This window comes from Papio anubis, chromosome 2 (assembly GCF_008728515.1).
Source record: "Papio anubis isolate 15944 chromosome 2, Panubis1.0, whole genome shotgun sequence".
NCBI lineage: Eukaryota > Metazoa > Chordata > Mammalia > Primates > Cercopithecidae > Papio > Papio anubis.
The window spans coordinates 105906891-105920741 of record NC_044977.1 but is presented as its reverse complement, the minus strand read 5'-3'; the positions used below and the strand labels follow the sequence as shown (position 1 = coordinate 105920741).

General features: G+C 39.5%; 1 protein-coding gene across 5 annotated transcripts in view; it reads left to right on the top strand.

Annotated features, from left to right (window-relative positions):
* The window catches only part of VPS8 (VPS8 subunit of CORVET complex), a 252301-nt gene that overhangs the window by 120432 nt on the left and 118018 nt on the right, over positions 1-13851 (top strand). For all 5 annotated transcript variants that reach the window (XM_003894741.4, XM_009201234.4, XM_021934597.2 and 2 more), the window contains 2 exons: positions 7955-8044; positions 12939-12985. In XM_003894741.4, coding sequence (XP_003894790.3) covers positions 7955-8044; positions 12939-12985 — 137 coding nt within the window. The remainder of the gene's footprint in view (positions 1-7954; positions 8045-12938; positions 12986-13851) is intronic.

Sequence of the window (13851 nt, the reverse complement as noted above, 5' to 3'; positions counted from 1 at the left end):
TCAAAAGCCTTTTCTGCATCTATTGAGATAATCATGTGGTTCTTGTCTTTGGTTCTGTTTATATGCTGGATTATGTTTATTGATTTGCGAATGTTGAACCAGCCTTGCATCCCAGGGATGAAGCCCACTTGATCATGGTGGATAAGCTTTTTGATGTGTTGTTGAATCCGGTTTGCCAGTATTTTATTGAGGATTTTTGCATCGATGTTCATCAGGGATATTGGTCTAAAATTCTCTTTTTTTGTTGTGTCTCTGCCAGGCTTTGGTATCAGGATGATGTTGGCCTCATAAAATGAGTTAGGGAGGATTCCCTCTTTTTCTATTGATTGGAATAGTTTCAGAAGGAATGATACCAACTCCTCCTTATACCTCTGGTAGAATTCAGCTGTGAATCCATCTGGTCCTGGACTTTTTTTGGTTGGTAGGCTATTAATTATTGCCTCAATTTCAGAGCCTACTATTGGTCTATTCAGGGATTCAACTTCTTCCTGGTTTAGTCTTGGAAGAGTGTAAGTGTCCAGGAAATTATCCATTTCTTCTAGATTTTCCAGTTTATTTGCGTAGAGGTGTTTATAGTATTCTCTGATGGTAGTTTGTATTTCTGTGGGGTCGGTGGTGATATCCCCTTTATCATTTTTAATTGCGTCGATTTGATTCTTCTCTCTTTTCTTCTTTATTAGTCTTGCTAGTGGTCTGTCAATTTTGTTGATCTTTTCAAAAAACCAACTCCTGGATTCATTGATTTTTTGGAGGGTTTTTTGTGTCTCTATCTCCTTCAGTTCTGCTCTGATCTTAGTTATTTCTTGCCTTCTGCTAGCTTTGGAATGTGTTTGCTCTTGCTTCTCTAGTTCTTTTAATTGCGATGTTAGAGTGTCAATTTTTGATCTTTCCTGCTTTCTCTTGTGGGCATTTAGTGCTATAAATTTCCCTCTGCACACTGCTTTAAATGTGTCCCAGAGATTCTGGTATGTTGTATCTTTGTTCTCATTGGTTTCAAAGAACATCTTTATTTCTGCCTTCATTTCGTTATGTACCCAGTAGTCATTCAGGAGCAGGTTGTTCAGTTTCCATGTAGTTGAGCAGTTTTGATTGAGTTTCTTAGTCCTGAGTTCTAGTTTGATTGCACTGTGGTCTGAGAGACAGTTTGTTATAATTTCTGTTCTTGTACATTTGCTGAGGAGTGCTTTACTTCCAATTATATGGTCAATTTTGGAGTAAGTACGATGTGGTGCTGAGAAGAATGTATATTCTGTTGATTTGGGGTGGAGAGTTCTATAGATGTCTATTAGGTCTGCTTGCTGCAGAGATGAGTTCAATTCCTGGATATCCTTGTTAACTTTCTGTCTCGTTGATCTGTCTAATGTTGACAGTGGAGTGTTGAAGTCTCCCATTATTATTGTATGGGAGTCTAAGTCTCTTTGTAAGTTTCTAAGGACTTGCTTTATGAATCTGGGTGCTCCTGTATTGGGTGCATATATATTTAGGATAGTTAGCTCTTCCTGTTGAATTGATCCCTTGACCATTATGTAATGGCCTTCTTTGTCTCTTTTGATCTTTGATGGTTTAAAGTCTGTTTTATCAGAGACTAGGATTGCAACCCCTGCTTTTTTTTGTTCTCCATTTGCTTGGTAAATCTTCCTCCATCCCTTTATTTTGAGCCTATGTATGTCTCTGCGTGTGAGATGGGTCTCCTGAATACAGCAGACTGATGGGTCTTGACTCTTTATCCAGTTTGCCAGTCTGTGTCTTTTCATTGGAGCATTTAGTCCATTTACATTTAAGGTTAAGATTGTTATGTGTGAACTTGATCCTGCCATTATGATATTAACTGGTTATTTTGCTCGTTAGTTGATGTAGTTTCTTCCTAGCTTCGATGGTCTTTACATTTTGGCATGTTTTTGCAATGGCTGGTACCGGTTGTTCCTTTCCATGTTGAGTGCTTCCTTCAGGGTCTCTTGTAAGGCAGGCCTAGTGGTGACAAAATCTCTAAGCATTTGCTTATCTGTAAAGGATTTTATTTCTCCTTCACTTATGAAACTTAGTTTGGATGGATATGAAATTCTGGGTTTAAAATTATTTTCTTTAAGAATGTTGAATATTGGCCCCCACTCTCTTCTGGCTTGTAGAGTTTCTGCCGAGAGATCTGCTGTGAGTCTGATGGGCTTCCCTTTGTGGGTAACCCGACCTTTCTCTCTGGCTGCCCTTAAGATTTTTTCCTTCATTTCAACTTTGGTGAATCTGGCAATTATGTGTCTTGGAGTTGCTCTTCTCGAGGAGTATCTTTGTGGCGTTCTCTGTATTTCCTGGATTTGAATGTTGGCCTGCCCTACTAGGTTGGGGAAGTTCTCCTGGATGATATCCTGAAGAGTGTTTTCCAACTTGGTTCCATTTTCCCCCTCACTTTCAGGCACCCCAATCAGACGTAGATTTGGTCTTTTTACATAATCCCATACTTCTTGCAGGCTTTGTTCATTTCTTTTTCTTCTTTTTTCTTTTGGTTTCTCTTCTCGCTTCATTTCATTCATTTGATCCTCAATCGCTGATACTCTTTCTTCCAGTTGATCGAGTCGGTTACTGAAGCTTGCGCATTTGTCACGTATTTCTCGTGTCATGGTTTTCATCTCTTTCATTTCGTTTATGACCTTCTCTGCATTAATTACTCTAGCCGTCAATTCTTCCACTTTTTTTTCAAGATTTTTAGTTTCTTTGCGCTGGGTACGTAATTCCTCCTTTAGCTCTGAGAAATTTGATGGACTGAAGCCTTCTTCTCTCATCTCGTCAAAGTCATTCTCCGTCCAGCTTTGATCCGTTGCTGGCGATGAGCTGCGCTCCTTTGCCGGGGGAGATGTGCTCTTATTTTTTGAATTTCCAGCTTTTCTGCCCTGCTTTTTCCCCATCTTTGTGGTTTTATCTGCCTCTGGTCTTTGATGATGGTGATGTACTGATGGGGTTTTGATGTAGGTGTCCTTCGTGTTTGATAGTTTTCCTTCTAACAGTCAGGACCCTCAGCTGTAGGTCTGTTGGAGATTGCTTGAGGTCCACTCCAGACCCTGTTTGCCTGGGTATCAGCAGCAGAGGCTGCAGAAGATAGAATATTTCTGAACAGCGAGTGTACCTGTCTGATTCTTGCTTTGGAAGCTTCCTCTCAGGGGTGTACTCCACCCTGTGAGGTGTGGGGTGTCAGACTGCCGCTAGTGGGGGATGTCTCCCAGTTAGGCTACTCAGGGGTCAGGGACCCACTTGAGCAGGCAGTCTGTCCCTTCTCAGATCTCAACCTCCGTGTTGGGAGATCCACTGCTCTCTTCAAAGCTGTCAGACAGAGTCGTTTGCGTCTGCAGAGGTTTCTGCTGCTTTTTTGTTGTTGTTGTTGTTGTTGTGTAGCTGTGCCCTGTCCCCAGAGGTGGAGTCTCAGTTGAAAATGCAGAAATCACCGGTCTTCTGTGTCGCTCGCGCTGGGAGTTGGAGACTGGAGCTGTTCCTATTCGGCCATCTTGCTCTGCCCCAGTTTTTTGAATATGAAAGGTTTCATTAGATTGTGATGACATTTTATATTTTGAAATTTATAAAACATTCAAAAAAGTACATAAAACACATGTACAGCTTAATTAAAAATTAAAAAGCAAACATCCTAGGTCCTGAACAAGAAATATTATATTTCCACACCTCAGACATTTCCCATGTATTCTTTTCTGATCACAGTTTTTTTCTTCCGCCCTTCCCCCATGTAGCCATTATTCTGGTTTTTGTGACAGTTTCTTACCTTTTTGTATACTGTTACTGCATGTGCATGCATCCCTAAATATGTGTTTTTGTTTTGCCTATTCTTGAACTTTGTGAAAATGAAATCGTACTTTATTTTCTTATTTTTGCCCAGTATTTTGTTTGAGAAGATTGTACATTTTGTTTTATGTAGCTACAGTTGATTTTTATTGTATAGTATTCCATTTTATAAGTATATCACAGTTTATCCATTCTACTGCTGCTAGACATTTCAGTTGTTTCTAGTTTTAACTATTAAGAATAGTCTGTTCATAATCATTCTTATATGTGCATCTTGTGCACAGCCACAGACATTTCTCTAAGGCAGTGATTCTCAGTTTCATCCCCAAACCAACATCACAGCATCAGCTGAGAATTTGATAGAAATGCAAATGCTCCACTTCAGACCTCCTGAATCAGAAACTCCGGGTGAGGCCCAGCAATCCCCTAAGTTATTTTGATGTATGCTAACTCATAATCTCTGCTCTGGAGTATATAATTGATAGTTGAGATTAATATTTTAAATTTCACTGGATGCCAGCACTATATGAGAGTTCCTATGGACTCTGTATCCTTAGCAAACTTTAAATCTTTCCCGATCTAGTGGATGTGTAATGATATCTAATTATGTTTTACATTTACCTTTCCTTAATTACTAATAAGATTGGCAGCCTTTTCATATGTTTATTGGGCATTTAAGTTTTCTGTTTTGTGAAGTGCCTGCTGAAGTTTTTTGCCCACTTTTCTGTTTGAATGTCTCATACTTACTGCTTTGGAAGATTTCTTTATGTATTGTGGATGTTAGTCTTTTATCAGCAATATATTTTGCAAATATCTTCTCCTGTTCTGTGGCTTTTCCTTTCAATCTTTTTGTGTTTTTTTTTAAGTGGTCAAAATAATAATTTCCCCCCTCCACTTTATGTCCTGCTTTCTTTCTCATTTCTTTTTAAGCTTTGGCTCTTGAGTTCCACCTGAAAGTAATTTTTGTACAGAGTATGAGATAGAAGTCAAGTTAATTTTTTAGAATACAGATGCCCAATTTTCCCAGCAGCAGTTATTTTTAAAGGTTGCCTTTTCCTGTTGCTCAGCAATGCTGCCTTTGTGATGAGTATATCAAGGATCTATATGCGTCGTCTATTTCTCTGGTCCTTCTGTTCCATTGGTCTGTTTGTCCATCTCTGCATCAGTACCACACTATTTTTAATATTGTTGCTGTATAATGAGTCTTGATATCTTTAACAGAATCTTGTCTATTATTGACTTTTGATACTTTCAAATATATTTTAGAATCAGCTTATTAAGTTCCACCAAATTTTTTTTAACTTTGTGATCAGGCATTGCACAGAATCTATCAATAATTTTGAAGATAACTTGCAATCTTTACAATATTGAGTCTTCATATCTATGTATGGTATAATCCTTTATTTAATATCTTCCTATAAAGTTTTATTTTTATTTATTTTTTTTTTGAGACAGAGTTTTGCTCTTGTTGCCCAGGCTGGAGTGCAATGGCACAATCTCGGCTCACCGCAACCTCCACCTCCCAGGTTCAAGCGGTTCTTCTGCCTTAGCCTTCCCAAGTAGCTGGGATTATAGGCATGTGCCACCAAGCCCGGCTAATTTTGTATTGTTAGTAGAGATGGGGTTTCTCCATGTGGGTCAGGCTGGTCTCGAAGTCCCAACCTCAGATGATCTGCCCGCCTCAGCCTCCCAAAGTGCTGAGATTATAGGCGTGAGCCACGCCCAGCCCCTATAAAGTTTTATAATACCCTCTGTGGAGACTTTCCATCCTTTGTTTTCATTTTGTTTGTTTTGTTTTGTTTTTCTGAGACAGAGTCTCACTCACTGTGTCGCCCAGGCTAGAGTATAGTGGCACCATCTAGGCTCACTGCAACCTCAGCCTCCTGGGTTCAAATGATTCTCTTTCCTCATCCTCCCTAAATAGCTGGGATTACAGATGTCACCACCACTCACAGCTTATTTTTGTATTTGTAGGAGAGACAGGATTTTGCCATATTGGCCACGCTAGTCTCAAAGTCCTGACCTCAACTGATTCACCTGCCTTGGCCTCCCCAAGTGCCGGGATTACAAGCATGAGCCACCATGCCCAGCCCCATTCTTTGTTATACTTACTGTCACAACTTCATATTTTTAATGCTGTTGTTAATGGCATTTTTAAAAATTTCATTTCCGCGGGTCACAGTAGCTCACGCCTGTAATCCCAGCACTTTGGGAGGCTGAGGCAGGCGGATCACCTGAGGTCAGGAGTTTAGGACTGGCCTGGCCAACATGGTGAAACCCCGTCTCTACTAAAAATATAAAAATTAGCCGGGCGTGGTGGTTCATGCTTGATCCCAGCTACTCTAGAGGCTGAGGCAGGGGAATGGCATGAACTTGGGAGGTGGAGCTTGCAGTGAGCCGAGATGGCGCCACTGTACTCCAGCCTAGGCAACAGAGCAAGACTCTGTCTCAAAAAAAAAAATTTCATTTCCAACATAAGTATGTTTACTATAAGGATTTTTATGGAAGTTTTCTTCTATTTCTAGTATGCCAAGAGTCCTCATGAATGGATTTTGAATTTCATCATGTTTTCTTCCTCATTCTGTTTTTGTGTTACATTTTATTGATATTAAACCAACCTTGATTTTTGCAGCTAAGTGCTACTTGATCCTGATATATTATTCTTTTTACACATTGCTGAATTTCATTTTTATTTAGGATGTTTGTATCAGTATTGTGGTTCAGATTTATCTGTAATTTTATCCTACTGGGTTTAGTTGTCAAAATGTTACTAGCTTCATACAATGCACTGAAGAATTTTTCTTTTTTCTGTTCTCTGTTGTAAGAGGTTTAGTTAAGGTTGGGATTATTTCTTCCTTAAATAGTTACTAGAACTTACCAGTGAGGCTATTTGAGCCTACAGTTTTTCATATGGGAAGTTTTTACTCATTCAGTTATTTTAATAGTTAAAAATCAAATCAGGGGCAGACACAGTGACTCATGCCTGTAATCCCAGCACTTTGGGAGGCCAAGGCAGGATGATCTGTTGAGCCCAGGACTTCCAGATCAGCCTGGGCAACATAGCCAGACCCCGTCTCTACCAAAAAAAAAAAAAAAAAAAAAAAAAATCACATCAGGCTATTTCTTCTCAAGTCGGTTTATTAAATTGTACTTTTAAGGAATTTATTTTGTTTAAATTTCCAAATGCTTGGCATAAATTCATTCATCATAGCTTATTTTTGAATGTCTACAGATCAGTAACAGTGTCTCCTTTGTAATATTTAGTTATACCTTCTCTCTTATTAGGAGTATTGCATTAAAGTTATATAAACTATAGTTATTTGTGGCAGCTAATTATTACGAATCTACAAGTACTACCTAACACGATAATTACGAGATACATTGTGAATGTTGTAGTCATAGTAGCTTGTCTGAGTTTTATTTAATAATACAGTATTTTGGTCTACATTTGGTCTTTGTGTTTTAGCTGTGTATCATGGTTGTGTTTGATCACAGTGTCCCCACAGAGAAGGTAAATTGGAAAGGTAGAGTATTAGGTGACAGAAACCAAGTAAGAGAGTTTTAAAAAGAAAAGGATAGCCAGTAGTGTCCAGGAAAGTCCAAGGGGAGGTCAAATTAAAAGTCTTATATTTGACAAATAGATTTTATTAACAATGTTTGATTAAAAGTGGTCAACATTTTACTTTCATGTAAAATTTAAGACCTGAAGTTTATTTCTTAAAATGCTTGCAGTTTCTAAATCCGCTGGGCACCAGAAGTAAAGTTTTAAAATTCTTAGCCAGATAAATTACAACTATACTTTCTCATTTCTTCACGTTATTACTTTAAGCTCCAGGGTGAAATGCATTGACAGAGAACTTGGGAAGCTTTTGTTCCTTCTGTTTCTCCTGCAGATATCATGGCTGAAATCCAGAATTCTACAGTGCTTTCATTTTCTAAGAGTTCTGAATTACCTTTCTTTAAATTAAATTTTGATTTTTTTTTTTTACATGACACATTTCTAATTTTGCTCATTTGCAAAGTGCCCTTTAAATTGAGGCCCTATATCAAGGTCTGCTGAAATGCAGTATGGGAGCTCGCGACTATATTGAGGTAGGTAATCATGCCTCATATCTGTGGATATGCTGGTTAAATGAGCAATTAAAGATGGCTTTGTCTTTTCCTTTAACTCCAGGAACTTGTGTCCCTGAAGCCCTGTAAAGCTGCGGAGCTGGTTGCCACCCACTTTTCTGGACATATTGAAACGGTCATTAAAAAACTTCAGGTATGTATTGCAAATATATATTGGGGAAAAATATCTAGTGGAGAGACAATTATTAAATCTTCACCTAAGAAGTTTTGATTATAGTGATTTCTTCAGTTGATATTTATTAGCAATTTCTGTTAGGTTGGTGCAAAAGTGATTGTGGTTTTTGCCATTTCTTTAATGGCACAAACCTAATACCGTGTGTGTGTGTGTGTGTGTGTGGGAGCAGTTGTGTGATGATCTCTTAGTTTGGAAATGAGGGAGTTGATCTTTGTGCATAACAAATATCAGCTTCAGAGAAGCATTTCTGGAATTATAATGTACTTATTCTAGAAATCCTAATCCACAGATCCTCTCTTCCCCCATTTTCTTTTGCTGTAGGATCCACAACCCTATTTTCTTTTTTCTTTTTTTTTTTTTTTTTGATACGGAGTCTCACTCTGTTGCCCAGGCTGGAGTACAGTGGTGCGATCTCCACTCACTGCAAGCTCCACCTCCTGGGTTCACGCCATTCTCCTGCCTCAGCCTCCCGAGTAGCTGGGACTACAGGCACCTGCCACCACGCCTGGCTGATTTTTAAAAATATTTTTAGTATATTTAAATATATGTATAAAATATATTTATATATTTATATTTTATATATTTAATTTTTAAATATTTTATAATTTTTTATATTTTTAGAGACACAGTTTCACCATATTAGCCAGGATAGTCTCGATCTCCTGACCTCGTGATCCACCTGCCTTGGCCTTCCAAAGTGCTGGGATTACAGGCATGAGCCACCACTCCTGGCCCACAACACTGTTTTCTTTGAGATTCATATTTATTCAAAACTTTGTCATCCTGAAATTGTGCTGTTTAGAATTTTTCTTGGAAAATCTTAACTAGAATGCAGCTATATGCGTAGTAAATATTGAGAAGCTCAGTTAGAAGTACTATTGAATGCACTATTTAAGGTATTCCACTTACCACTTACCATGGCAGTGCTGATGTTGAGTTTGCTCCCTGTCATTGTAGCCACAAGTGATAGAGGCAGGGAATAGGACAATGACAGGGACTTGAAGCACCACCCAAAGTCCTCAATTGACATTAATAGTGGTTGGGAATAGCTGTGCAAGCAGGAAATCAGAGCAGTGAGTAGGAGGTAGCTGGCATGAGAGACAAAAACATGGAATTCATTCATTCAGACACTTAGTGCAGCCCCACTCTCTAGCAGTGTGCTAGGCCCTAGGGACAGAAATAAGAATACAACCTTTTCTTAAATTTTCCCTCTGGAACAGAGAAGCACTTGCATAATTACAGTCCAGTGTTGAAAGAGCTACACTAGAGATATGTGAAAAGTGCTGTAGGAACAAGAGAAGAAGAGTGTGATGGATTGCAAGAAAGACAAGAATGCCGAAAGATCCCTAACCTGGTCTTGAATGCCTAATGTCAGATTTCCAAGCAGAGACTTGGGCAGGGCTTTCTCGATAAAAAGGTTCTGGATATAAAAAGCCTTGAAGGCATGAAGCAGCCTGCATGTTCGGAGAACAGTCAGGTCTGTGTGAAGCATGACGTCGTGGGGGTGATGGTGGAAGTGGCATTAGATTAAGCTATTAGTGATAGGCTGGAGGGGAGGAGCTAAACTAGAGGGGTGGCAAAATACAGCTTGGAGACAGATGTGGAATGGTTTCATATGTGATGCTATGAAATTTAAACTGTCTTCTGTGTACTGAGAGTGTGTGTGTGTGTGTGTGTGTGTGTGAGATTTTGGCTCTCTTGCCCGGGCTGGAGTGCAGTGGTATCATCTCGGCTCACTGCTACCTCTGCCTCCTGGGTTCAAGCAATTCTCCTGCCTCAGTCCCTGAGTAGCTGGGATTACAGGCGCCTGCCACCACGCCCGGCTACTTTTTGTATTTTAGTAGAGACGGGGTTTCACCATGTTGGCCAGGCTGGTCTTGAACTCCTGACCTTAGGTGACCCACCTGCCTCAGCCTCCCAAAGTGCTGGGATTACAGGCGTGAGCCACCGTGCCCGGCAAATTACTGAAGTTTTTTAAAGCTAAAGGGCAGTATCATTAGATCCATTTTACAGAAAATTAACTTTGTATAGCAGTGGGGAGAATGGACTGGAAAGGAGAGCGAATGGAGGAGAGAGAAGGTCTAGGCAAAAGATGGAGGACTAGCACTAAGTCAGTGGCAGTTGGAGAGGACAGATTTAGGACATTTTTGTAAAGTAAAATGTATAGGATCTGGAAATTAGTTGAATGTGGTGGGAGGAGTTAAAAACGAATCCCAGGTATCAGGCTTGGTTGTCCAGCATGATAATGATGAGGTCCATTAACTCAAGAAAAAGACTCATCCATTAATTCAATAATTACTCCGGTACCTGCTCTGGGCCAAAAATATTAAGTACTGAGGATACAAAATCATGTAAGTGTGATCCTGCTCTCAAGAAAGAAGACAAATAAGCCAAGACAATTACAGACTAGTTTGATCGGAATGCTAATGGAGCCCAGGATTCTAAAGTAGTACACAGAAGGACATGAAATTCAGTCTACTGAGGGAGGGTAGGAGGAGGTTTCTACCAAAATTACTCTCAACCTCCAGAGCTTCTCTCCCCTTTAAAAGTCAGCACTTCTGGTAAATTTTGCCTGTGGTGGGGGCTGTGTTGTCATTGTCCTTTAAGATTTAAAATGATCACTTGTGGCCGGGCGCGGTGGCTCAAGCCTGTAATCACAGCACTTTGGGAGGCCGAGACGGGCGGATCACGAGGTCAGGAGATCGAGACCATCCTGGCTAACACAGTGAAACCCCTTCTCTACTAAAAAAAAAAATACAAAAACTAGCCGGGCGAGGTGGCGGGCGCCTGTAGTCCCAGCTACTCGGGAGGCTGAGGCAGGAGAATGGCGTAAACCTGGGAGGCAGAGCTTGCAGTGAACTGAGATCTGGCCACTGCACTCCAGCCTGGGCAACCAAGTGAGACTCTGTCTCAAAAAAAAAAAAAAAAAGAAGATCACTTGTAGGGTTTTCTTTTCTTTTCTTTCTTTTTTTTTTTTTTTTGGTAGTCTCTAAGAATATTAAGAGACAGACCCAGTAGATAAATATAATGTCATTCATCAGACAAATATATAGAAGTAAAGTACAGGCCAGACACAGTGGCTCACACCTATAATTCTAGCACTTTGCAAGACCCAGGCAGGCATATCGCTTGAGCTTAGAAGCTCAAGACCAGCCTGGGAAACATGGTGAAACCCCATCTCTACAAAAAAAAAATCCAGAAAATTAGCTGGACGTGGTGGTGTGTGCCTTTCATCCCAGCTATATGGGAGGCTGAATTGGGATAATCACCTGAACCCAGGAGGTTGAGGCTGCAGTGAGCTGTGATCATGCCACTGCACTCTGACCTGGGTGACAGAGTGAGACCCTGTCTCAAAAAAAAAAAAAAAAAGCTGAAGTATGATGGATAATAAAAAGCTTTCTATTTGTGGTCTGTTTGTGGAGTCTTAGACAATTCTTTTAAAGAAATGAAGTATTTACTTTACTGCCTAGCTTTATAAATTCTGCAAGAATCCCATATAGATCTTACAAAGTATGTTTACTTTTGATTGACAAGAAATATGCCTCTAACCAATTGTTTTCAGAATTCTTATAATGAAAAATATGCCAGAATGTTAAGTTATAACCAAGAAGAAAGTCATGTAAAATAACACAAAGTGATAGTGAAGAAATAGAAAATGAAAGACTGATACAAATAAATATATTTTTTAAATCATATTTTTATATTAATCTTTTTCATCCTTAGGAGTCTCCCATTTTTTTACAGATGAAGTGTGAATGTGTCAAAAAATACAAAACAAAAAAAAACTAAACAATAACAATTTTTGCATAGGTTTCCCAAGAATTTAGAAATATTCATATTTTTGTAGTATTTGAAGGTTTATCTCTTTTAACCCTCACTACTACCCTGTGTGGAAGGCAGAGAAGATATTGCTGTCCTCTTTTTTTTTTTCACATAAGGAACTTGAATTGCTCGGAGGATAAGTAACTTACAGGAAGTCACATTGTGAGCAAGTGGCAAGAACAGAACCCAGATTTTATGGCGTATTGATTGCTAACATGTTGCAGTTTGATTGGCATCTCTTCTGTAGTTGTTTATGTTGTTCATGAGCTTTTTTGGTGGTGGTTGTTAACTTGGACCTCAAACTCCCACCTTCCCTCTATGAGCTATCTCACAGCAACCCATTGCCACAGGAGGACCAGGTTAAGGCCGGGTGAAACTGATCAGTGCAGCAAGAGCTCAGCATCCACAGAGCAGTTCCAAGGACCTGCCACTCCGGGGGTCCTTGTGCTGGGAACAGTTCGGCGATTTGTCTCAGTAGAGGTCTTTTTTGGGTGATAATAGGGTGTTTGTGTTCCGTTTACACTGAGAAGTGAATGTGCAACAGTGATTAGAATTATTGAGAAGACATAAAGAACCTCCAAATGATTCTTTTTTTTTTTTTTTTTTTTGAGACGGAGTCTTGCTCTGTGCCCCAGGCTGGAGTGCAGTGGCGCGATGTCGGCTCACTGCAAGCTCCGCCTCCCGGGTTCACGCCATTCTCCTGGGACTACAGGCGCCCGCCACCTCGCCCGGCTAATTTTCTTGTATTTTTAGTAGAGACAGGGTTTCACCGTGTTAGCCAGGATGGTCTCGATCTCCTGACCTCGTGATCCGCCCGTCTCGGCCTCCCAAAGTGCTGGGATTACAGGCTTGAGCCACCGCGCCCGGCCCAAATGATTCTTTAGAATTTCTTAGATACGTATTGAGGGCTTTATGGAAGTACTCAGATATCTGTGCATAAAGGGATAGGTTAAAGTAGTTCTTTACTATGGAAGAATTTGAAAAATTTGTTTTAATATTTAATTGTAATTTTTATTGTTTTTCTATTCAGAACCAGGTTTTGCTTTTCAAATTTTTGAGGAGTCTTCTTGACCCAAGGTATGTTGATAAACTTTAGTCTTTCATGTTATATGTATATATATGAGAAACAAAAGGAAATAAATTGAGATTAAGTTACCAGCCCATAGTATCTAAATAGTACAATTATCTCTTAATTTTTTAATATTAGTAGGAGCAACTGTTACACAGATAATGTGAAAATAGAAGATACGAACAATAGATTGTATCTTGAGATAATACTTTTCTTTCCATTTGAACATGAACATATATGGTGAGTTCTCATGGGTGTAAATAAAATAATGAAGCCATGCCACGAGGACATGTTTCAGAAGAGTTAGCTTCCCCCTCCTGCCCTTGTTTCACTCTTGCTTACTCCTAACTTCATGTGGGAGATTGATGGTGCCTGTACTTTCCAAAGTTAACACTTGGTTCCCAGCCTACCTCTAAATGTATTACCTTTTAAACTCTGACTTAGTATGTTTAGTTTTAAACAACTTCCTGATGGTGTGGGAAGGAAAGTTGAAATGTGTTTTTTCACTGCTACTCTGATGCTTATATCAAATAAAAGCAAACTCAAGGAGATGATGAAATTAATTAATAATGGATTTGTAGGCAGAGCAGTTCTGCATATGAGGTTTTAAAGTTTTGCTGTAACTACATAGAGTACATTGGGAGTTGAGGACAGTAATATTTAATATCCTCTAAGATAGTTACTCTTGACCAGTAGTATGCATCAGAATCACCTACGAAGCTTTTAAAAATTCAGATGCCTTGGCCCAACCCACGGAATCACTGGGAGCTGGAATATTTTGATGCACACCTAGAGTTAAGCATGGTTTACATGTATTTTTCCAAGATGATATAGCTTTCATATCAAACATGCAAACTTTAGGTTTCATTATAAT